The sequence below is a fragment of the Biomphalaria glabrata genome, chromosome 1, assembly GCF_947242115.1.
Source record: "Biomphalaria glabrata chromosome 1, xgBioGlab47.1, whole genome shotgun sequence".
In the NCBI taxonomy this organism is placed as follows: Eukaryota; Metazoa; Mollusca; class Gastropoda; family Planorbidae; genus Biomphalaria; species Biomphalaria glabrata.
In genome coordinates, this window is record NC_074711.1 from 51,649,531 (window position 1) to 51,673,622 (window position 24,092).

Genomic DNA, 24,092 nt, shown 5'->3' on the forward strand with positions numbered 1-24,092 from the left:
TTACAAGGAAAACATGGCTTTGTCTGCACAATGAATTAGATGTGACAAAATCTATAAGTTGCAACTGGGTTTGGAAATGCTGCATTCATCCTTAATCCTCGGAATCGAAGATAGTGCCTTATAACTTTATGCATTAAATAAAAAGGGCATGTCCATGAAAGTTAAAATTTATCTAAAAGACTATTTTTGCACTTTTGAGTATTTATAAAGAAAATTAAACAAATTTGTTAATTCTAAAATTCAAGACAACATTAGCTTAAAATAAACCTAAGTCAGACCTGCCTACCATTACGCAAAATGCGTATTTGTTACGCAAAATCTCCCAAAAATGACTGTCAGCGCCAGTATGCAAATACGCATTTAACCCGCGGCGTTACGCATTTCGTATCCTTTTTTTTCTCCCTCTCTTGACTAGCTTACCAGCGGTCACGGAGGTCACGCTAAGCCATCCTGTGGGGGGGGGGGGGGGGACACATTGTGTCCAGATCTATACGTTGATTGGTTCTTAAAAGCAATTAGATTTAGTCTAGAAATGAAGAACGCGAGAGTGAGGGAGTGGAGGGTTGGTACCAGGTTGGTACCATCAGTTAGCTGATACACCAACGTGACTTTTTTTTTGTAAGTTCATTAGTAGAAATTATGTTGAATCCCTGATTCCTGTATTCATTTGTATAGAAAAAAATATCAAAGTGCTATCGATTCAAAACACATTGAGTGACATTGTAGATATCTAGTCTAGATCTAGTTCTGGATTCTAGATCTAGAATCTAGATATCTTGTTATACAGGAATAGATCTAACTAGTCATTACGTTATGTCATGATTCTATTTCTAGATCGATAACATCTACTACCATCTAGACTAGATTCTTAGTCTTAGTATAGAATAGATCAAGGATGAAGGTAGGCCTACGAAAGTTTGGAGTAGACCTACGTTTGTAGTGGATACACAGCATCAGTAACACTCTTGAGCCCAGATCTAGAGTAGATTATATTCATTATATAGACATAGATCCAGATCTAGTCTAGATATCATCTCTATTGTCGTATTGATCTAGATTTAGATTGTAGATCTAATCATGACATCTCGATCTAATATTATATATATATTTGACAAAATAGTGGATCGCGTAAGTGTTACGCATTCTGGTGCCAAAATACGCATTTTGACCATTAGCGCTACGCATTTGGACTTTTTTTGGTAGGCAGGTCTGCTAAGTTTTCACATTCTGGTTATTGAGGGTAGGCATGTCTGAGGCATTTGATCCTTCTTTTTTTTTTACACATTATTTCTTTTTTTGTTTTTCAGATTAACAAGCCTATTTCTAGAAATGGATTTTGATTCATCATCTAAATTTATAGCCTCCTTAGCCAAATTTTTACAATCTTTGTGTAATGGTTATGTTGATTTTGACAAAGGTGTAGAGGTTATAGGGCATATCTACATTAATGTTGACAGTGATACCGGCAAAAAAGTTGACTATGTATTAAATGAAAAGGTTTGTAAAAATGACAATTCAATCACCTTCATCAGTAACAGTTTTCATGCACAGCCTGCTGAAAAACCTAAACCTTTGCCTAAAAAAATACCAGAATCTGAAAAGCAAAATGAAGACACAATTGTTATGGAAGATTCAGGGCCAACAGTACCAAATAGTACAAATGTAGGAACAATGGGGTCATTTAGAAATACTCCACGTGGCGGTACACAAGACATTACATTTACTCCTGGCTCAAAGCGCCCTCGAACACCTCCACTTCGTAGAAACTTGAGTAGTGGTAAAAGTGGAAGTCCTGCCTCTAAGCACATGTCACCGTCCACACGTTATCAAGACTCAGGTGGACCTTCAACAAAAATAAGTAGATCAGACATTCCACCTAGTCCTTTAATTAACAGCGGTGTTGGAAGTGAAGACTATGATAACCCTAATGTATTTCAATCTGGTGGTGAGGAAGATGACAGTCAAAATTATTCTTCAAATTTTCTTGAACAAAATTCTTCTGATCTAGATCAAAAACCTGTTATTGACCCAGATATCAGTATAGTTAAAGAAGAATATATGTCAAGTCAGCAGAATAGTTGTGCTTATGCAGGTGCTAATCAGTCATCGGGTAAGTTTTTCTAAACTTTTTTTGTTGCTAAGTTTTATGGTTCTAAAATTGTCATCATTTATTTGTGTTGGAGGGTAAGATTTTAGATATTACAATCAAAGAACATGAATGAATGATTTCTCTAGTTAAATGTGGATATTGTCATGGATAACCTTTTTAAATATATGTAATAATCTATAAATATGCAATAATTTATTAATCACAATATTTATGGGGGAGTGTTGTGTGTAAAGTTAACGTTATCAACAGAGATAGATGATTGTATTTAAGGGTTAGATAGGTAAGGTCATGCATCATAGGGAGGCCATTTATTTTTTGGGTAGGCACCCTCTTCCTATTTCAAGTAACAGTATGGTGAATTAAGATTGACTGATGAGTTTTTGTATTATCCCCACTGAGGCCTTTTTAATTCTTTTAAGACAACTACTGAATGTTTTTTTTTTTTTTTTTTTAGCTTATTAGATACTCATTTCCGATAGCTGCTCTATAGACATTTCTATGCAGTCACCACATAATGAGCAGGGAAGCAAATTGACACAACCAAACAACAAAATATTTACATTTGTAGTGCAAATTTACTACAGTGGAACCTTGAGATATAAGTTTAATTCATTTCAGACCCGAGCTCGTAAGTCGATCTACTCGTATCTCGAACGAATTTTTCCTATATAAAATAAAGTCAACCTAATTAATTGGTTCTAACCCTATATAAAGTCCCAAAGTTACCTAAATGCTGAAAAAGACGTTATGAATTAATAAATGTACACGTAACACGTATACTTAAACAATAAAATAAATAATGAAATGAGAAATGCAGAAAAGATATCAATAAAATGTATGTAAAGTAATGGTAAATGTACAGAATAGTATCTGGGTGGCTGACGACTGCGGCTAACCGATTGCAGGTGAGGGGGAGGGAGGACGAATTGACATCACAGAACTATGGCTACGTAAACAGCACTTTATTAACAGCATAAACAAAACAACACTGCTTCGTTTCGATGGATATCATCCTCTTCTTCATAACACTTGACTTTGCACTTATGTTGATTTTCTTATAACCCATGAGGCACAAGAATAATTCCGATTAAAATCACTAAACACACTAGCTACAACACTCACACTACCGAGACGAGCCTTTGTTAAGCGCTGTGATATGTGCGAATGGTCGAAATCTGCTGTTTTTGTCCAAGTAGTGGCTGAGGCAACTTCTCCCCATTTTCTTGATCTGGCAATTATGGTTCCTATTTCTGAGTGAGAGCGGAAAGATCCGATTTAGCGCGATCATTGTCGATAGGTTTTTTAGCTATTAAGCTCAACTCCGATGTTTTAGCTATTAAGCTCGACTCGTAACTCGAATTATTGTTCATAAAACGAACAGATTTTGCTCTTGGCGCTGCTCGTATTTCGAATTACTCATTAGCAGCTCATTTCTTGAGGTTCCACTGTATTAATTATTTTTTAAAAATCCAAAATTTGTTAAAAATAATTTTAAAAAAGAAACATTAAAGCAGCCCTATAAAGTTGATGCCACTAATGTCACTTGAGCGCTGACCCACAAGATTGTAAAATGATACTTAAGTTAGGTCTTTTTTACTTGATATTTAGCTAGCAGTAACATTGAGCCTGTTAAATGTAGTAAAAAAAATAAAAAATCATTGGATTTGATTTTTCCATGCCATGTTAGCTTCTACTTTTCTTTTGTTTTAAATTTTATTTCAAATTATCGCTTTCTGTTTGGTTCATCTCTTGTGTGGCCATTTAAGATTTTCATATAATAACAGAATGCTAAATTATTATTTGATGGAAATAAATGCAAAGTCTTTGTACCACTTTGTTTACATGTTTGCTTGTTGTTTTTTTTTATTTTGTGTGTGGGCAAAATGGGTTTTTGTTCCTTACATTCCTGCTTATAGATATATATATAAGTGTGTTTAGTAGAAAGACTTAAAATATCCATTTACCTATAAACAAACATGTTGTCATATGCTCATGTAGTACTATTGCCTTTTAAATTTTTAATTGTCACATAATTTCTTCTTAAATATAAAGATAGATCTTGCCGTACTGTTGTGGGGCATGGTGACGGAGTTGTAAAGCACTTGGCTTCCACACTGGGAAATCTCAAATTCTAATCTGAGTGAAGACTAGGTTTTTTATCTAGAGATTTCTACTACAACCTTGAGTATACCTAACTCTAATGGGTACCTGACATACATTGGGGAATAAAATGTAGTTGATCATTGATACCCTTATTGATCATTGGGCCATAGAAACCAATGAGCTTTATCATCTATCCACTTAAATCACAAGGTTAGAAAGGGATATTTATGTCTTCTACCCAAGGGCGAGTCTTGTCATTTTCAGATATTTTTTTTTTTTACAATTTTATCTGATAAATATGGAGTAATATTTTTTAATTCTTGTATTTCCTTTTTTTTTTTTTAGGCTCTGCTCCTCGAGGTAAACATCAGCAAACAGCTTATCCTGTCATGATGCATCCAAATTCTTCTAATTACTCAGGTGTTACTGCTGCTGCTTCTCATCAATCTGATTCATATTCTAGTGCTTCTTTAGAGGGTGCTGGTGATCCATCCAGTAAGTTTGTTTATACAGTATTAAATATTTAGTTAGTTGCAGTCAAATTTATGGATGTTATAATTAAACAATTAGTAATCAGTACTAAAAATAAAAAAAATTTTTTTTTAAAGAAATACACATTTAAGAGTTTTATGCTTAGTTGGTGGTAAATTTCTGTCTTAAATGTATCCTTTAAATACATGTGCCGTCATCACTCTGTATGTTATTTATATAGTTGTTCTAAACTATTTGATTTAAATCAAAAAAGCCTTTAGTACACTAACAAAGAGCTAGAAAGTTTATGGTTAACTTTTAATATTAAACAATAAGATTAGAAGTTACCAGCAGTTTTTTTTTTAACTTTTGTATGACATCTCTTCATGTCTTTTACATGACAAGACAATACATTTAGCTTTTATTTCTTCAAAGTGAAAACTGCATGTGTATAGCACTTCATTTTTCCCCTTCTAAAACTATATTTATAAAACAAAAAGCCTGTATTGAAGTATGTAGGGCTAGCCCTAAATATGTCTTAACCCTTTTGAGACGGAGACTTTTTGCACATTTGGTGCCAAGAAGACGGAACACTTTTTACAAACAACAGCGTAACTAGGCATTCTGATCGCATGACCTTACGGGCTGGCTGTGTTAATGAGCTGACCAGTGACGCTTCTACACCGCCTTTCACCCACTTGTGAAGCGCGACCTCGTGATTGAAGATGGCCTTGGCTCAAGCAAGCATTTCACCTGGCAGTATTTTTCTGAAGTCAGCGTAGAAATGTTTGTTTCCATTTATTGTTACCACTAAAGACCCGCTAGATCTAGTCTGTAGTGACTGTTGTCTATTAATAGAGCAATTACCAGACTAATTTGTAGGCTTCACCCCTCCGGGCCCTCCCTCACCTAAAATCTTCTTCTTGTAAGTGTAAGAGTGACTTCGCATGGAAAGTCGGTAAATCTTCTAGATCTAGCTAGTATCTAGTAATAGTATCTAGATTTAGATTTAAGTTAGATCTAGTGAAGATAATTCGCACCTAACATGAAAAATCAGTGAATTTTAGTCAATTTATTGATCTCGATACATCTAATGTCTAGATTACTCTAGAAATACGCTAGATTCTAGATTTACGCTAAATCACTTAGAGTCTAGTGAGGATAATTAGCACAAAGAAGTGAAAAGCACGCAAATTTAGTGACTTAGATCTAGACTCTAGATCTACGGTATATCCTGTGAAGATAATTCGCATACTGCCGCGAAAAGTCCGCAAATTTTAGTGACTTAGATCTAGACTCTAGATCTACGGTATATTCAGTGAAGATAATTCGCACACAGCTGCGAAAAGTCCGCAAATTTTAGTGACTTAGATCTAGACTCTAGATTTACTTGAAATCACTAGAATCTAGTGAAGATAATTCTCACACAGCCGTGAAAAGTCCGCAAAATTTAGTGACTTAGAGTTTAAGTCCGCAAATTTTAGCGAATTAGCTTTAGAGTCTAGATCTTCTGTAAATTTAGTGAAGATAATATTCAGGCAGCAGTGAAAAGTCTTCGACTTTTATCTAGACTCTAAATTTATGCTAAATCACTAGAATATATATAGTGAAGATATTTCTCTCACACCCTGAAAAGTCCGCGAATTTTAGTGACATAGATCAGTAGTCTAGATCCACGCGAATAGATCTTATCCCCCCCCCCCCCCCCCATTCCAAAAGCCATTTTTTAGTAAGCAAATGTCAACTAAACATTCAAATAGACATATATTTCCCTATATATTACTGGCTCTGTTTATGAGAAGGATTTAAGTTAGCTAATAAAAGAATAAAACATTACCTCAAATGCACACCATGACTCTAGTATCTATAAGATACACATAGGAACTAATAATGTACATTTCCATCACAGAGAATATACATTATGAAGGCATCTCTAAGAATGTTTCTTATTTTAAAAAAATGGAAAAGCAACCATTTGTAATGTTTTTAAATAAATCTTTGAAAAAAAATGGTTGTTTGAGGTTTTGGGATGACAGTTGTTACTTGATTAAAAGATAACTTTCATTACATTTTCTGTGGACACATCACAGCTGATAACATTGTTTCTGTGGCATATTGGCAAGATATTTATTATTTTTAAAATCAAATAACAATAATTGATTTGATAAATGCTTAGTTTTGTGTATGTTTTTCTTCTCTCAGCTTTTTGTTGGTTCGGCGCTCTTTCACCCTGGCCACTCTTCTTGCTTCAAATCACATAAAACTCAACTGAAATATTAACATTTATTAAAATTAGCTAAGCGAATTTGCATAATTTATGTGCAGAAATTTACAAACAAAATTTTTTCAAAACTGAACAGAAGAACAAATTTAAGAGTTTGTAAAGAAGTTTTAGGCCTGGATAAGTCCTAATACTTGTATTTGGGAAACAAGACCCATGAATACACTTCTCTCACATTATTCTACTACTCAAACCCCCCCCCCCCCCCCAACCCCCAACCCATATTATGGAAAGAGACGGTCTTCATTATGGCCACAGTGACAGACACCTATTTATGACCCAAGGATCTTCTTGTGAGCTGTTTGTTGGTCAGAAAGTTGGCATCATATTTATTAGTCTCCCTGACAAACATTTGAACTAAATTGATAGTAAAAATAAAAGCATAAAGCACTCTATGGAGTGCTAATCCCTAGGGGCATATTCTCTATCCAGCTCCTCACCCCTTACTCTAAACGATGTTACCATGGATGTGCATCGTCAACCCTAGTATTAGATCATAGATCGACTAGTGCTAAATCTATTCTAGACATAGATCTAAAGCCCTCCTAAATACAGCTCTCATTATTATTAAGGCTTTCAAAGTCACTAAAAATCAGATTCAATTAGTATGCTTTCATCAATTTCACCATCTGACATGTTGAAATTTTCACCTATCACTAGCTAACTTCAAAAAATCAATGTAAACAAATTTTCTTATAAAAATAGCGAAGGAAGCCGCCATTACAGTCTACAAATGTGTAAAAAAAATAGTAAGAATTAATCTGATTGGCTGTTACAAACACATGCTAGCCAATCCTCTGGTAGGAACTATCATGGCAGATAGATTGGCCTTTCGTCTTCTTCGCCAAACCAGGCTGGGCTGATAAATCGGCGCGCCATCTCAAAAGGGTTAAAAGCTATTTTTTTTGTCTGTTCTGTTTTATTATTATTTGAATAAAGTTTTTTAAGCTCTCTTAACTTAGGAGTTAGTGCTAAGAATGTATAGTTGAGGATACTTTTTTTTGTATGGCACCTGTGAAAAACAGCTGAATTAAATTTTATTACTAGTGCCAGTTACTCAATTATTTTGAATGGAGGATTCAAATCTTGATGTAGCCGATTTTTTTTTCCCACAATAACAGGCTCCTCAGAGACTTGTAATTTCATTTTCAGTGTTTGCTGGTTCTTCAGAAGATTCTAGTTTTAACTGGCTCTTGTCTCATGAAAATATTAAGCAAGAGATTGTTGCATCAGGCAGTTCTAAACGGGGCAAAGCTAAACTGTTTCAAGTAGTGCAGAAAGATGGCTCTGTACGATATGTCTGTGACAGTTGTGGAAAACAGTATCAACATTATAGAACTTTGATTCGGCACCAGTATCAGTGCCTTCAAAAAAGGATAATTGTTTGTAGAGAGTGCTCAAAACCCTTTTTCCGTTCAGATGCTTTGACTAAGCACCTAAAACAATGCCACAGTGGTTCTTAAAAACTCTACTTTGTTTGATACTAAAATGATGAGCTAGAACACTTGTTAGTGATGGTTCAAATTTAAGTTCTTATGAGTTGTTTTTTTCCTCCAATTTTTTTTTCAAGACTTAGTGTTAATTGAAATAAAAGTCAGAGCTGGAACCAAATGTTCCAGTAGCAGTGGCAAAAGTTTTATTTGATCTATTAACATTCTTCTTCTTCTTTTTTTTTTTTTTTTTAAATTTAAACTAAAATGTCTCCAAGGGAAACTAAGTCACAATGACACAACACACTAGGATAGGGTGGGGTAAAAAAAATCAGAATTCTAAAAAAAAAAAAGGGGGGGTGTTCATTTTAAAAAGTGAACCTAATTACATTGGTCACTAAGCAATTGACAACTACATTTGCATTTTATGCACCGCCATTGTCAGTCCATAATATCTGTCATGATTAGTAGAATACTCTTACATTTAGTTTCAAGGCAACTAAATCCATGGCCATTTTGTCATAGGCAAAACTTTGAGATATCTAAAAATATTATTTTATAAACTATAAAATTAATAAAGTCATTATTCATCAACATGTATGTCAGTGTTTCTCAAACTTTTTCTTGTCATACCCCCAAATAAATGTTTTGTAATAAATAATAATGTTTTGTATGTATTACTGGTTTATACAAATATTGTTATTGTCACGAATTGATACTGAGACCTCATTCTACTGCTTTCTAGAAAAAGGTATAAAGAAGTTCACATGTTAATTATGATTAACCAACCAGAGAAGGAGGTCAGAAAAAAGTTGCGAACATCAGTTTCTAGGCCATGGCTAATAGAAGTTTCTAGGATTCTAGAAAAGATGATTTAAATAGGAATAAATTGGGTGAATGTGAGTTAGTCGGGGTCCTTGAGCTGTTGTAGGACAGGGAGTTGTTGTGGGTCCATAAGTTGTAATTAGTCTTCTCTTGAGTACTTTATGTTTTAAGTCAAATAGTGTAAAGTTTAAAATAAGAAGATAAAAAAGTTGTATCAGTATAGTTTAAGTGCTATTATGTTGTGGATTTATCATTTAACTGGTTTTGTTGAATATATGTCAAGATGTGCTGTATTGTGATGTACTGAATTAATGTTTTGAAGGAGTTCATTAAAAGAAGAAAAAAAGAAGAATTTAAAAGTTTCTTCAGTGTATTGTAGTCATTTTTATTTCCCTGGCAATTGATTCTGTTTGTGCCATTATATGTACAAAAAGGAAAAAATAAGCATTGTAAGCACAATCATAAATATAAAATCATCACAAATAAGCACTAAAAAACAATAATCGTCTCACTTGTCTTGTGATAAGTTTTTGAAAATGGATAATGTGTCATTTTTCTTTTACTTTGTTTCAACCAGCGCCCCCCCCCCCCCCCAAAGTTATTTCTAGGTTATAAAGTTTACCAAAAGTACACCTGCAGAGAGTATATAGATCTAGTAATCCAGATAATTCACATATTTGTAAGACTTCATCAAAATCAGAAGCCATAAATTCTTTCAATTGTCTTAGTTCAATTTAAAAAGTAAAAAATATAATAAAAATCTTTTTTAATGAAAAAAAGATCTCAAGTTATTATATTTCTTTATCGAAAATATATGTACTAACACTATTGATATTCTTTTACACTTAGTTTCACTTTAGTAGACCATTTACTTAAATCTAGATCAATTATAACTTACTATTATTCAATTATGTACTCATTGATTAGTGTATTCAAAACTTTTATTTTTCTTATTTAATCTAGATTGATGCTGGCTTGTTTCATTGTGTACACTTGCTACTAGATCTTGTTTTCTCTATTTCAGAGTGAACAACTTACTAGTTCTGCTAGTCTAGATCTAGTCTAAATATACTAATGTGAACAAGATCTAAAACTATATATTCAGAGTGAATCAGATCTAGAATAATCATTATAATTTAAGTAAATAAAAAAAAAAGAAAGTAAAGTACCCATTTCAGACTTAGTGATCTATAGGGCAGATGATGTAAAGGTCTTCTGTTTCTCTGGCCAAAAGTTAATAATTTTGCCAACATAATCACTAAGTGCCTTTACTTTCCCCATATAATGTCAGGTACCAATTAGAGTTTACTGAACACAAAAGGAAGTCCAAAAATCCCAAAATTCAAATTCCTGTCTTCACTGAGATTTGAACCTCAGACCCCTGGTTTAGAAGCCCAGCGCTTTACCACTCAGCCACCATGCTCCCTTTATAATGAATGATTATATAATTAGTGATGGGAACTAAACTACATTTTTTTAGTTAAACTAAAACTAAGTTTGAACTATAAAAAAAAAGTAATTAAACTTTTAGTAAATCACAAATTGAAAAAATTAGTTAAACTAAACTAAGAAACTTAAGTTACACTTTTACAAACTATTTTGACCTTTTTTAAGGACGAAACAGCCAAACATGAAAAATATAAAGTATAATAAAGCACAACCAATCTCTTTAGCAAAATGTAATAAACATTTATTTGTGCACATGAAAAAAGATTTAAATGTCTTTATGGGATAGATGTAGATCTTAATAGAATCACTAGAATGATACTATTATAGAAAGAAATTAGAAGTAATTGTCCAAGTTCTAATATAAGTTACCTTTAGAAGTAATGATAAAACTGCATGTTGACTCTCTAACTAACTCTAGATTCTAGAATATTCTGGATCTAATATCTTCTACAAACGAAATGATCAGAAATATAATCTGGATCTAGAATTAGATCTAGCTACTAGACCTAGATCAAATAATTAATATTTTAATCTAAAAATAATATAAGAAATACTAGTTACTACTACTACTAGATCTAAAATCTAGATAGTCTAGTCTAGTAGATATCTTAGTAACTTTAGATCTAGAGATTTTAGTTTATTATAATTATGATTATAACTAGTTATGGGTATTTAGATCTATATACTCTAGTAGATAATACTAGATGTAGATCTAATAGATCTAGAAAGTAGATATAAGTATAATTATAATAGAAGTAGATGTAGATCTAGTCTAGATTTAGTTAATTTAGTATTAGATCTAGTATAGTGACGACTATTATTAGTATTATAGTCATTATAGATCTATCATCTATGCATCTTAGGTCTTACTATAATAAGTAATCTAGATATATCTATAGATCTAGTCTAGTAAAGTAAAGTAATATAGATTTCAATTAATAGATCTATGTCTATATTATTGACTTATAAATTTAAATTTACATCTAGATCTAAGACTACTAAGAGTAAGACTCGACTTAAGACTAAGAGACTAAAATAATTAAATATAGACTATTATGACTATAGATCTAATAGTAGTAATAGACTAATACTAATAGACTAGACATCACTAGACTCTAACTCTATATCTATATAGTAAAAAGTTTTAAAATAAAAAGAGTCGACATTTCTTTTAGATCTATAGTAAAGCAAAATTCTTTGCCTGCAGCTATACAGGAACACACTGGTGTTTAATAAAAAGCAGCAAAATGTAGATCTATAGAAGCAAGGAATTATCAGGATTTATCAAGTAGCGAAACTTGCTAGAAATATAATGAACATGTTTATTTTTCTCGCCTTTCAAATATCTTGAATTGGCGGGAATAGCAGCCATTATAGGGTAAAGGTCAAAAGGCTTTCTAGTGACCTGTGCACCCTCTAGTTTATTCTCCTCTCTATTATTCATTATATATATTCTCCAAACTACATATATCTAAATATTTATTGGTATGTATGTTAAAAAAGTTTGTAAAATTTGTAATTAAAAATTAAACTAGGATTTTAACTAAACTTTTTTTAAAAATTAAACTTTGGCCTTAACTAATTTCTTTTAGTTAAACTAAAAGTTAGCAACTTTTTAGTTAACTTTTGCCCATCACTATATATAATATTCATTGATTACAAAACTTCTTAAAGGCAAAATAGAATTTAAAAATCAGCACATAGCTTAGTAGATAATAGACCTAGTGTTATAGATCATTCTAGATCTAGCTAATAAAAATTAATTCTTTATAAACCCAGGTTCTAAAATCTAGATCTACTACTTGCTAACAACCTGTGGTTCCCTGCTAGCATATAAGATATTGTGTGTGAAACAAATTTCGTCCAAAAAAATTACGTAATTTTTACCATCTAAAAGTACTGTATGCTTCAGTACACAAGCCAGGCAAGAAACTTATCATGCCTCTAGGAGGGGGGGGGGGGGCGAACACATTATTAAATCACATTGTATAAAGAGGGGACTTGTTTATTGCTTGACTGAATCATCTTGAACATCTTGGAGAGATATTAATATTAATGTATACTAACATAATTTAATAAAAATGCTTGAAGAAAATACTAACAATGGCATAAACAAGCCAGAGAAAGTCTTTTGCAGGACTATATAAAGAATGTAGAGCTAGTATTTGGGTCATTGTTTTAAGTGGATTGTTCAGTGTGATTTTTCTGTCATGGATAGTTATTGATCATCAGTATCTTCACTGTACATTCAACGATAATACTATTTTCATCAAGTTAATATTCTATTTATAAAAGTGATTTATATTTTATGTTTGTTCATTGCTGGATTACTTTGCTTCTTCATTGTGTATAGGTAAAGGCACTTGCAAACTCACATAAGCCACGTAACTTAGGTAGACAATACTACTCTCTAAAATAAAATCATGATATTTACTAACAATTTCTACCTTGCATGCCAGTAAAGCTCATAATACAATTTATAAAAGTATTCTCAATATTAATTTTTTTTTTTGCTTTAATTCTACATGATTTTACTACTTACAAGGGTTGGCGTTATTGCAGCTTTAAAGTTTAAAACACAGGTGTAGAGAATGTTTGTGTCCATACGCCTTCGACATTATAGACACGATTGTGGCCAAATAAAATCAAATTCCAATACAAATATTTGAAAGTGAAATTGAATGCTTTGTGTAAATATTTCCTGCTTTCATCCTTCCAATGCCAAAACATGTTCCTGGCTTGAAAAAAAAATGTGACTAAGTTGAAGTTTTTCATCTTCACTATATCTAAGGTGCCTATTTTTAATTTCATAAAAAACAGTCTTTTGCCTATTAGGAAAGAGAAAACTCCTTTTTAAAAAAAAAAACAAAAAAAAAAAACGAGGAACCTTTATAACAATAATCAATAAATGACTGTAATTAATATTGGAAAATATGATTACTTTCAAATAATATATACATTTAATATTCTTAAAATAAAATTTCCCTTGTGGGGGCTTATAATACACTATTTACTACAATAGCTAAAGATATCCAGTTTTCACAACAAAAAAAGGCTCCTCACTTTAAAAGAGACATAATGAGCTCTTCTTTAACCCACGAAGCGTCTTAAGAAACTTTCTGTGGCGTTCGGGGAGTTTTAGCATTTTTAATGCATGTTAGAAAATGGTCTTAAAATGCCATAAAGTGAAGGTTGATATCCATGTTTTATATATATTCTGAAAGGTAATTGGACAGCGAACACTATAGATCATATATTGAACACCTGAATTTGATCAGTTGACCTTGACCCTGACCTAATTAGTATGATTGATTTTTTTTATCAACAAAAAAGCTTGTTTGCTGACCTCTGTGAGAAACATTTTTAGAGCTATAACAAACGTTTTGATGTAATTGGATAGCCCATTTATTTTCCTTTATAAATAGATATAATTTTGTTAAAAATGGACCATTAGATTTGAAAAAAAAATTTTTTTTAGTGACTTGGTTACCCTTTTAATACAAGTAACAGTGAAGGAAAAAAAAATAGATAAAAATCGTTTTTTTTTGTTCAGTTAAGATAAAAGCATTTAAAGATTGAAGAAATAGAATACTTAATGCATAAAGAAGTCAGTATTATCATTAATATGATTAATATCTATCTTAAAATGTCTTAAATTTCACTAAATTTTGACTAGGTCTAGGTGCAGATCCAGTCCGGTCTCTAGTCTAGAGTCTAGATATAGACTCTAGACTTTAGATGACTACGGACAGTATGGACATAAATCATCGGCCTCTTCATGAATAGATCTAGATCTAATATATAAAATATTCTCATTATTCCTAGATCTAAATCTAATTGTAATATTAAAAAAGAACAACTAAAAGTATTTGAAACTTTATGTTTTGTAACATCTCATGGACCCGGGCTAGCATCGGACATTGCAAGAAAAATTTGCCGGTGAATAATCAGAATGTAAACACAAAAACAGATGGGGAAATGGGCTATTTTTGGATCTGACAGGAAGAAGAATGTCTAATAGATCTGAAGTTTAAAAATGGTCACTTTAAAACGTGGATTGGAATAGAAAATCAGCAGTCTAAAGTCGTCCGATTATATCGGCCGGGACGCCACAGAAACGAAATGTCGGCCGATTACGACGCTTCATGGGTTAAGGAAAGTTTAAAAAAAATAATGATAGCATTCCAACACAACATTCCGCATTCTATAGTGTTAGGCTAATTCAACAGACAACACATCCTACCACAATATGCCCTATTGCAGTGATGCCCAAACTACTGCCCGCGGGCCGGTTGTTCAGACCGGCCCGCCAAAACATCGGCACAAAAGGTAGGAAATAACAAAAAAGGTTGACAAATTCATTTTCTCTTATCTTATCTTATCTTAGATAAGATCTTAGATTTCTCTGTTAGGACCATAGAGATATATATCTATGTCTATGGTTAAGACTCTTCACTTTGATGGATTTCATTCTAATTTACCGTCTTGTAATATTCACATTATTTTTATATATATATATATAAGAACACAATTATTTTTTCGGCGACAAGAATTAACGGTTGTTTTAGAGTCTTGGAATTTTCCACGGCTGTCTTGAGCTAGCCGTGTCCTTGACATCTCATGTGTATAACACAGCGCATCTTTTCTACATCATTTTGATTTTGTGTTCTTCTGACACCAACATGATTGGTGCCGTTCCATGTAACATTTGTATGTTATTGTAATGGGATGGTCAGAGAAACGAAAATTGGATGTTGAAACTTCCAGGAAAAGTGGACAGATCTTCTTTTGTGGAACATAATAAGTCAATATGTTTGATCTGTACAGTAATGTTTTTAAGGAACAAAACATAAAATGCATTCTAAAACAAACCATTACAAAAATATGGAGGCGAGAGTTGAGTAGAGTTTTGCAATTTGCGAAAATATTTACTAAGAAGTCAAGAAATGAGTCTGCTGTAATAGAGGCTACAGAGTTGCTCACATTTTAAGAAGAGAAATGAAGCATAAAAAAGTGATTGCTGGCAGAGATTGAATAAAATCTTCTAGAAAACAACAACAGTTGTAGCTTTCAGCTTTTCTGCCATGACAACTGCAAAACAAGTGGACTAATTAGTGGAAAAACTTTCAGTTACAAGACGCCTGAAACCATTGTTACATAATTGACTTATGGGTGTAGATAGATCTACAATTTCTTTTTTTTAAATTTATCTTTCGTTAATGTGGCCTGCGACACGAGTGTCGGAATCTAAAATGGCCCGCAGGCCGTATAAGGTTGGGCACCACTGCCCTATTGGGTCAAACTATTTGGCAAAATATTCAAGTTTTTTCTGACTGTTTATCCTCTCTTCCTTTACGTTAACACCTGTGTTTTCATTCCTTTTTGTTTATCTATCACATCAATTAAATTAAATGATGCTAATCTGTGTTTTTTTTTTTTAAATCCATACCAACAAGCATTATCACAAGTATTACCAAAACTAATATCCAATTACAGAAGCATATGGATTTAACATTAGAATTAACATAACCTTGCTCAAGATCTGTCATCACGGGACATGAAAAAGAAACACCCTTACAAATGTAAAAATATCATGATTTTATTTTCAACATCTGAATTTTATATGACCTCATTAATTACAATGACTTAATTATAAAATGATTAATTAAATTTTTTTATATTTTTTTATTTCAGCATTAACCAGAGCTCAACAAGAAGAACTAGAAATGTATTATAGAAAAGGAACTGACCAGCATTTAACCTTCTTGGTAAGATTGTCCTTACACCAATTTAGTTAGATGGGTACTGAAAGAGTATATCAGACCTGCCTACCGTTGTGCAAAATCTCCAAAAAATGACCGCCAGTTCGCAAATATGAATTTATCCCATCGCATTACGCATTTCGTATCTTTTTTTTTCCCCCCTCTTTAGACTGACTACCTTATGAGCAGTCACGGAGGACACGCTAAGCCATCCTATGGGGGGGGGGGGGGGGGTTGAAAACATGCTCAGATCTATACGTTGATTGGTTCTTGATAGCAATTAGATTTAGTCTAGACATGAAGAACATAAGAGTGGTGGAGTAGCTGGTTGGTACCATTCAGTTAGCTGCTACACCAACATGACTTTTAAAAAAAAATTTTTTTTATCTTTGTTCATTGGTAGAAATAAATTATTTTGGATTATTTAGATTGCAAAAAAAAGAATCCCTGATTCCCGAATTCATTTTAGTGCTATCGATTCAAAACAAGTTGTAGATCTAGATATCTACTAGATTAAGATTCTAGATCTATCATCTAGATCTAGATTAGGCTACTTATTATACAGGAATAGATCTAGAGTCTAGACTACAACCTTATAGATTTAGAGTCTAGCTAGACATTACTTTACTATTCTCTACATTCTAGATCTAATTTAGTATGATCTAGATCAGTGATGCCCAAATGGGGCCCGCCGAAATGTCTGCACAAAGTGTAGAAATCCCCCTTCCAAACGAAAAAAAAGTTTTTTGGGCCCTTTTTTTTTCTCTGATGAATTGGTATCATAATCTTTAACATTTGTGTGTTTATGAAATGGGACTTGAATGTAGAATCTACCAGGAAAAGTGAAAATATTTTTTGTTGAACATAATAATAAGCCAAAATATTTATTTTATAAAGAAAGTGTGGCATAAAATTGGCATTATAAAATAAATATGGTGGCATTTTTGGTTTGAGTCACGAATGAAAGATTGTCAAACTACGCCTAGAGGTTGGAGGATCCAGGGGCGTAGCTAGGGATTTGGGGGCCTGGGGTATTGACCTCTTTGGGGGCCCCTTGCATTTTCGCATTTGACATCATGACACGAGATAATGTACTTAATAAATATGTAAGCCTAAATTCAAATTGGTACAGTATATCAGTAAAATTAACAAGAAATGATCATAAAAGATCTTTTAATGACTAATACCGTTATTTATTGGCGAAATAATGCACAAGTGACAAATCTCAATTCACATCGCTTCGCGTCTTGCTTTATGTGCAGCGAAGGCATCTATAACATCATCTACATCGATAGTGTCTAGTATTTGTGACTCTCCTTACATTAAAACCATAATAAGCCTTTCTTGCGTCATTGTGTTTGATGAACTTGAGCTTTGAGAATGATCTCTCACATGACGCAATGGAAGTGGCCTGAGTTAGCAGTATTCGGGTGGAGGTTGCAAGGTCTGAACACACATCATTACCTTATGAAGCCAGCTTCCTCAATATATCAGTTGGTGATTGTGGTACTGGTTTGTTGATGGAAAGTGCCCCTGCATCAATGACATCTTTGAACAAGCGATTGGCCAGTATTTCATTACACAATCAGGAAAAAGTAACACAGTTTTTAATCAGCGTCTCATCATCCATAGACTCCAAGAGATGTCTTGGTTCAAGAAGAAACCTAAGGTGTCCACATTGTTTTCCAGCCTTTGCAATCTGTCCTTCATCTCTATATGAAGTCTGTCCAGCACTTCTGTCGCAACACTTTAAATTGCAGTTCTATTGACAGTCCTACATCAGAACTCAACTCCCCATCAAGTCTTTTCTTTCTTCTTGTTATTTTGATTACAGGAATTCCATAGCAATGACTACCTTCTTTTGCTTTTTTAGATGGATTGGGTGATCAGTTTCGTCCTTTTCTCATCATTTTGCAGCAAGCATGAAGAGTTTTAATTTCTTCAGCAGCTTCCTGTATGTGCAGTTCAGGTTTTTGTAGTAGTTTCTTCTGATTTATATTGATTGGGCGCAGATTTGACCAGAATTCCAGATAAGCAAAAGTTTCATAATTTTTCACTGCATGAAGATTCTGTGCACTGCTTCTAGTGTCCATTCTTCTTTCAGTTGTTGATTCAGAAAGATTCTCCAACAGCTTGATGATTCTGTCGAGATGCAAGGAAACTGCCGAGTAGCTTCTTCTCTTGCGGACCATCTTGTTTTTACTCTACTTTTTTAAACTCCCCGCTCCAGCTTCTTTCAGTTTGGCCCACCTCTAGGTGGAGGGATTGGGAAAAAGTGGAAATATTCTTGTACAGTTCCAAAAAAAAGGTGACCATTGCTGAATCTATCACAGCAGAATAAAGAGCTGCCAGGTTGAGAGAGTGATTATCACAGAAATGTTGCCTTTTGATTCATGTCTAAGAGATGTTTCTGCAGGTCAGACAGATGGCCATTCATTATGGCTGCATTATCATAGGTTTGACCTCTGCACAGATCAAAGTCCAGTCCAATGTCTTTGCAAGTTTTCAGAACAAGTTCTTCATAAGGTTGTCCATCAGGTTTCAAAACTTCAAATTAAGCAACAAATGACTCTTTTATTTTGAAAATATTAACATCCAAGTAACGAACTAATAGGGATACATGTTCTTGATGAGCAACATCTGGGGTGGAATCAAGCATCTGAGAAAAGTAACAAACTTGCTTGACTTTCTTAACAATTGATTCCCTAACTAACAATTGATTCCCTAACTTTCTATTGAACCATGATGTCAAACTTCGTGATTTATTTTTGGTAAAATCTACTGGAAACAAATCCGTTCATCTTAGTTTTGGACTAATTAGAGCTTTTCCACTTCTGGAGAAAGTGATTTTGGAAGACCATCACTTGACTCATCACCAATTACTTCAGATGTTTTCTCTGATTGCGGTAAAAGGTAATCACAGTAAGTTTCTTCAGCACTACTTCTCTAATCAAGAGACATTTTCACTTCTTCGACTGCTGCATCTCTGTATGATTCATCTGAATAGTGATACTTTTCTTCGACTTGTTCATGGTCTCCTTTGTTTTCAGTGATCTTATCAGATTTCTTCTTAAATGATAAGGATGATGAAATAAACCACCCTGAGAGTAACACGGAAAGAGTTACTACTCTAGACATCCAACAGGGTCACGAGCTTATATAACAACGTGAATAGCTAGATTGCATGGCAGTGACGTAATAGTTAATTTATTTAAAAACATTTCTTGCACTCATTTGGGGGCCCAGGGGATCTTCAAATTCTCCCCCAACCCAAGCTACGCCACTGGGAGGATCCATGGAAATATTTACCAAAAAGAGACCACAAAAATGAGTCATTGGTAAAGCTACCTACGCTGTTGCCTACATTTTAAGTAGAGAAATGAGGATTTTTTTCTGCCGCTTAAAAAAAATTATATAATTGTCAAATAACCTATTTTTCTTTATACATCTAGATTTGTTCTACTTGTCTTTTCTGATATCTAGAGTCTAGACCAGATCTCTATTACTATAGTATTAGGAATTAATATATTATAATGTATTAGTTAGGTAGATTTAGATTTTAGATCTAGTCTCGAGAAGTCTGCAACTACTAGATTAATAGATTATATACTATAGATCTAGATTCTGAATTTAATAGTGGCAGTTGTGATGAAGATTTGAAGGCCTGTATTAATTGAAAAGGAAATTATCTTCTTTAATATATATCTAGATCTAATTATAATGTTATTTTGCTTTTAAATTATATATCTATATATATATATATATATATATATATTATATTTGACAAAATAGTTGATTGTGCAAGTGTTACACATTAGGACTTTTTTAGATAGTCAGGTCTGGTATATACTTATTAATGTATAGACACATATTTTTAATGGTTTGTTTTGTTGTTGTTTTTCAGCTTTAATGTATAGACACATATTTTTAATGGTTTGTTTTGTTGTTGTTTTTCAGCGCAATATGCGTGAAGCTCATGCTTTGTACCCATTTACGGGTAAGCGTGATAAAGAACTCTTTGACAAAGCATTAGCAGAGGTAAGTCATAGCATTAATCTTGTAACATCACTAATAAACTTGTAACTGCATTAACAGTAGGTATACTTTTTAACCAGTCTTGTGGCCTCAGAGAACTTTTTAACCCTTTGACTATTAAGCCAGTGCAAAACACATCACCAGAGCAAGAAATATTAGATTGAAAATGAATTTTTATCTTGTTCTAAAACAGTATGAAATTAGAATTAACTGTTAACACACATTCTATAAAATATCAAGTGACAAAAATTATAAACCAATAGGCTATGTTGCTGATGTTTAATATATATATATATCACAGTCAACGTTTGACCCAAATTGAAGTTATGAGATTATGCTATTTACTGCTATTGCTATATTTGAGATGATCAATAGTCGTGAAAAGTGACTCCAGGTTATAAATCTAGTAAAACTAATTCTATTATGTAAAACTAGTCGACCGGCGGCATAGCATACGCTGCTATTTTGCTGGGCCGGCCTTAGGCGACTGCAACCTATGCTGCCGCATTGGGCCCCGCACTTTCATAGGACACACGCTAATTCTAGGTGTATAAATTATTAAATTAAACCATATTATAACTTAAAACAGATACCAGCCCCCTATCAATTTATCAGGAGCTCCTGGATATCTCCAGAAATTACTAAATATACGAAAAGGTCCTTAAAATACACGGAAATATATAGACAAAAATTGTCATTTTGGGGTGTCTTTCAATATGGAAAATGCCAATCCTACGCTCGATAAATAAAAATGGCATTATGCATTAGCCGTAATTGTGTAATCTGATGAAAAAAGCTTCTCGTTCCTCAAACTAATGAAGAATTCTCAAAGATAGATTGAAACATTTGTTAATTCTTGCTATTAAGCGAGATCTATGTAGGAAACATAATTATCATGATATACTGTATGACTTTGCTACACGCCAGGCTCGTTAAGTCTGTACGTAGTAAAGAATGAATAAAATGCATAGATGAATTTATTTTCTAATACAAACTCTTAAATTTCACTTGTCTGCTTCCCTACCCATACTTGGCCCTGCGAAATCTGTTTCGCATAGGGCCCCACAAAGCTTAAGTCTGGCCCTGCTATTTAGTGATGGGTGAATATACATAGTAGATTACTTGTTCTCATGATTTCTTGGTCACAATGGTTAAGTCTGGTGCTGCTATTTAGTGTTTGTAAAAAGTTTGTTTGTAAAAAGTTTTACGTTTCTGATGTTCCTTTAGAGTTAAAGATAGTTTACTTATTAGTCTAAAAACCTCCCGCAGGACGAGGGGGATGGGAGCGGGCAGGGTTTGACAGTCCAGCGCGCAGCCTTCCGTAGCGACGTGTATACCCACTTGTGTCTGTCAAATCTCCCTGCAACTCAAAAAAAAAAAATTAATTAAAAAAAAATATATATTAGTCTGTTCATACATGGATATTATTAGATCTTAAATGAGAGTATTTTTTAAAAATAAAATTGTTGTTTTTGCTTACCGTTTGGTGATGTGTGATCATATTTTCCAGGAATAATTGTTCATTTATAGAGTCTAAATTTCAAGCTAGATCTTGGTCTAGGTCTAGATTTAGGTGAATTACCTTATCAATAACCATGAATAAATAAAGTGCTGTTTAACCTTAGTAAGGCCAATATTAGAATAAGCATAGTATGTATGGCATCCCTAAACTCAAGAAAACATAAAGAAACTAGAAGAAATACATCAAAGAGAAGCGAGATTTATAGCAAACGAATATTCACATTTGATTAGAGTAATACCATTAGTAAAAATCACTAAATTTAGAGACACTTCAAAACAGAAGAATAAAAAGTAAAGTAGCAATAATAAAAAATAAAACACTAACCATAATTTACTAATAGAAAACAAAACAATAAAATTTTCAGAAAGACAAAAAGATAGAGGCACATTTTTTTTACATACGCTAGGACTTCATACAAATGCTCCTATTCCAGTGTTTCTCAAACTTTTTTGTCTGGCGGCACAGAAAAAAAGCTACAAAAATTTCACGGCACACCACGAAGAACAACAGTTGTTTTATAATAAAAAAAGAAAAATTTTTTTTTTACCTATTTTTAAGTATTACATTTAATGTGAAGCGTGTGCCTGTTTTTGAGAGCAAATGGGATCTAATCGAGACTCCAGAGTTGGCAAACAAACTCGCATTTCGTCGTCTATTGTAAGAAGTCTCTCTCTTTTATTAGACTTGATTTCAGTCAGTGCTGAAAATCCAAACTCACAAAACCATGAAGATGCAAATGGAAGAATTATTTTGATTGCTTTTAAACTGATTGCAGGATATAACTTGTTAATTGAAATTTAAAACACATCCAGGCTTTTCTCTGCAAAACTTGACTTAAGAACTGCATCGCTTTTTAAATCAATGAGCTGCTCTGCTTCTTCACTTGTCAGATTTGTAGCTTCATTGTTTCCAAATGGATAGCTGACCCATCCATACTCATTACTTCCAACTGTTGGAAAGTAATGCTGCAATGCTGACTGCAGGTGTGTCAAAGTTTCCAGAATTTCGGGGGTGATTTCTTTATTTGAAGAACATTCATTGTAAGTAGGAAAGCAGTCCTTTCGAGATCTTACTTTGCCACAAAGACAAATTTTCACCAAATGACTTCAGTTCTGAGGATGCAGTGATGATGGTTTCCGATGGTCCTTGAAGACTTAAATTCAATGAATTTAATTTGTCAAATAAATGAGAGAAATGTCGCCTTAAAACATCAGATCTCGTCATGAATAGAAATTCCAAAGTCTTTTTTTTTTCAGTCTCCAAGAATGAAATCAGCTCAGCCTTGAGTCTGACGACACCTATAACACTTTTCTCCTGGAGAGCCAACGAACGTTGGTGTGATACAGGAGACTTTTGTAGTCTGAATCCATTGCTTCACAAAGCTCTGAGAAAAGTTGGGATGCAAGCGGTCGAGATTTGATGTAGTTTACAACTTCAATCACTTGATCCAGAGCAAACATCAAATCTTTCGGCAAAGATTTGAAGGCAAGAGCTTCTCTGTGGATCATGCAGTGAACAGGTAATACATTTGGATTTTCTTGACGCACAAGAGTGACGAATCCCTTTCTATTTCCCTGCATGGGAGGACAGCCTGCGGTGCCAACGCTGACAGAGTTTTTCCACTGTAGTTTGAAGAGCAAAATGTTCACCACTTTAAAAATATCTTCGCCTTTGCTCGTAGTTGGTAAGTCTTAGCAAAATAAGAATTCGTTGACACATTTTTCATTCTTTATGAACCGAATAAAAGCTAGCAGCTGGGCTTTGCCGCTAACGTCAGTGGATTCATCAACTTGAAGAGACCACAGCAGAGACACTTCATCAACAGTCACGTCGAAGTGTTCGCAGATTTGACCTTTTAAATCTGACGATAAGTCTTCAATTCTGCGCAAGATAGTATCATTTGACAAAGGAACTTTTAAAACTTTTTGGCGGCTTCGGGTCCAAGAATAGTTTCAACAACTATTGCTAAAGCTGGTGCTTTCTTGCGTTTTGCTAATAACTAAGCAACCGTATAACTTGCAGTCAATCCTTTTTCTGGCAGCTTTAGATAGTTCGTAAGATTCCTAGCTTGTTTAGTTTGTTGCGCCCTGATGTTTTCGAAGTA

General features: G+C 33.4%; 1 protein-coding gene across 44 annotated transcripts in view; it reads left to right on the top strand.

Moving 5' to 3' along the window:
• The window catches only part of LOC106053932 (uncharacterized), a 56,490-nt gene that overhangs the window by 8,094 nt on the left and 24,304 nt on the right, over positions 1-24,092 (top strand). For all 44 annotated transcript variants that reach the window (XM_056042947.1, XM_056042909.1, XM_056042915.1 and 41 more), the window contains exons 2-5: positions 1,308-2,110; positions 4,559-4,708; positions 16,364-16,437; positions 20,389-20,469. In XM_056042947.1, coding sequence (XP_055898922.1) covers positions 1,330-2,110; positions 4,559-4,708; positions 16,364-16,437; positions 20,389-20,469 — 1,086 coding nt within the window. In that variant the 5' untranslated portion in view covers positions 1,308-1,329. The remainder of the gene's footprint in view (positions 1-1,307; positions 2,111-4,558; positions 4,709-16,363; positions 16,438-20,388; positions 20,470-24,092) is intronic.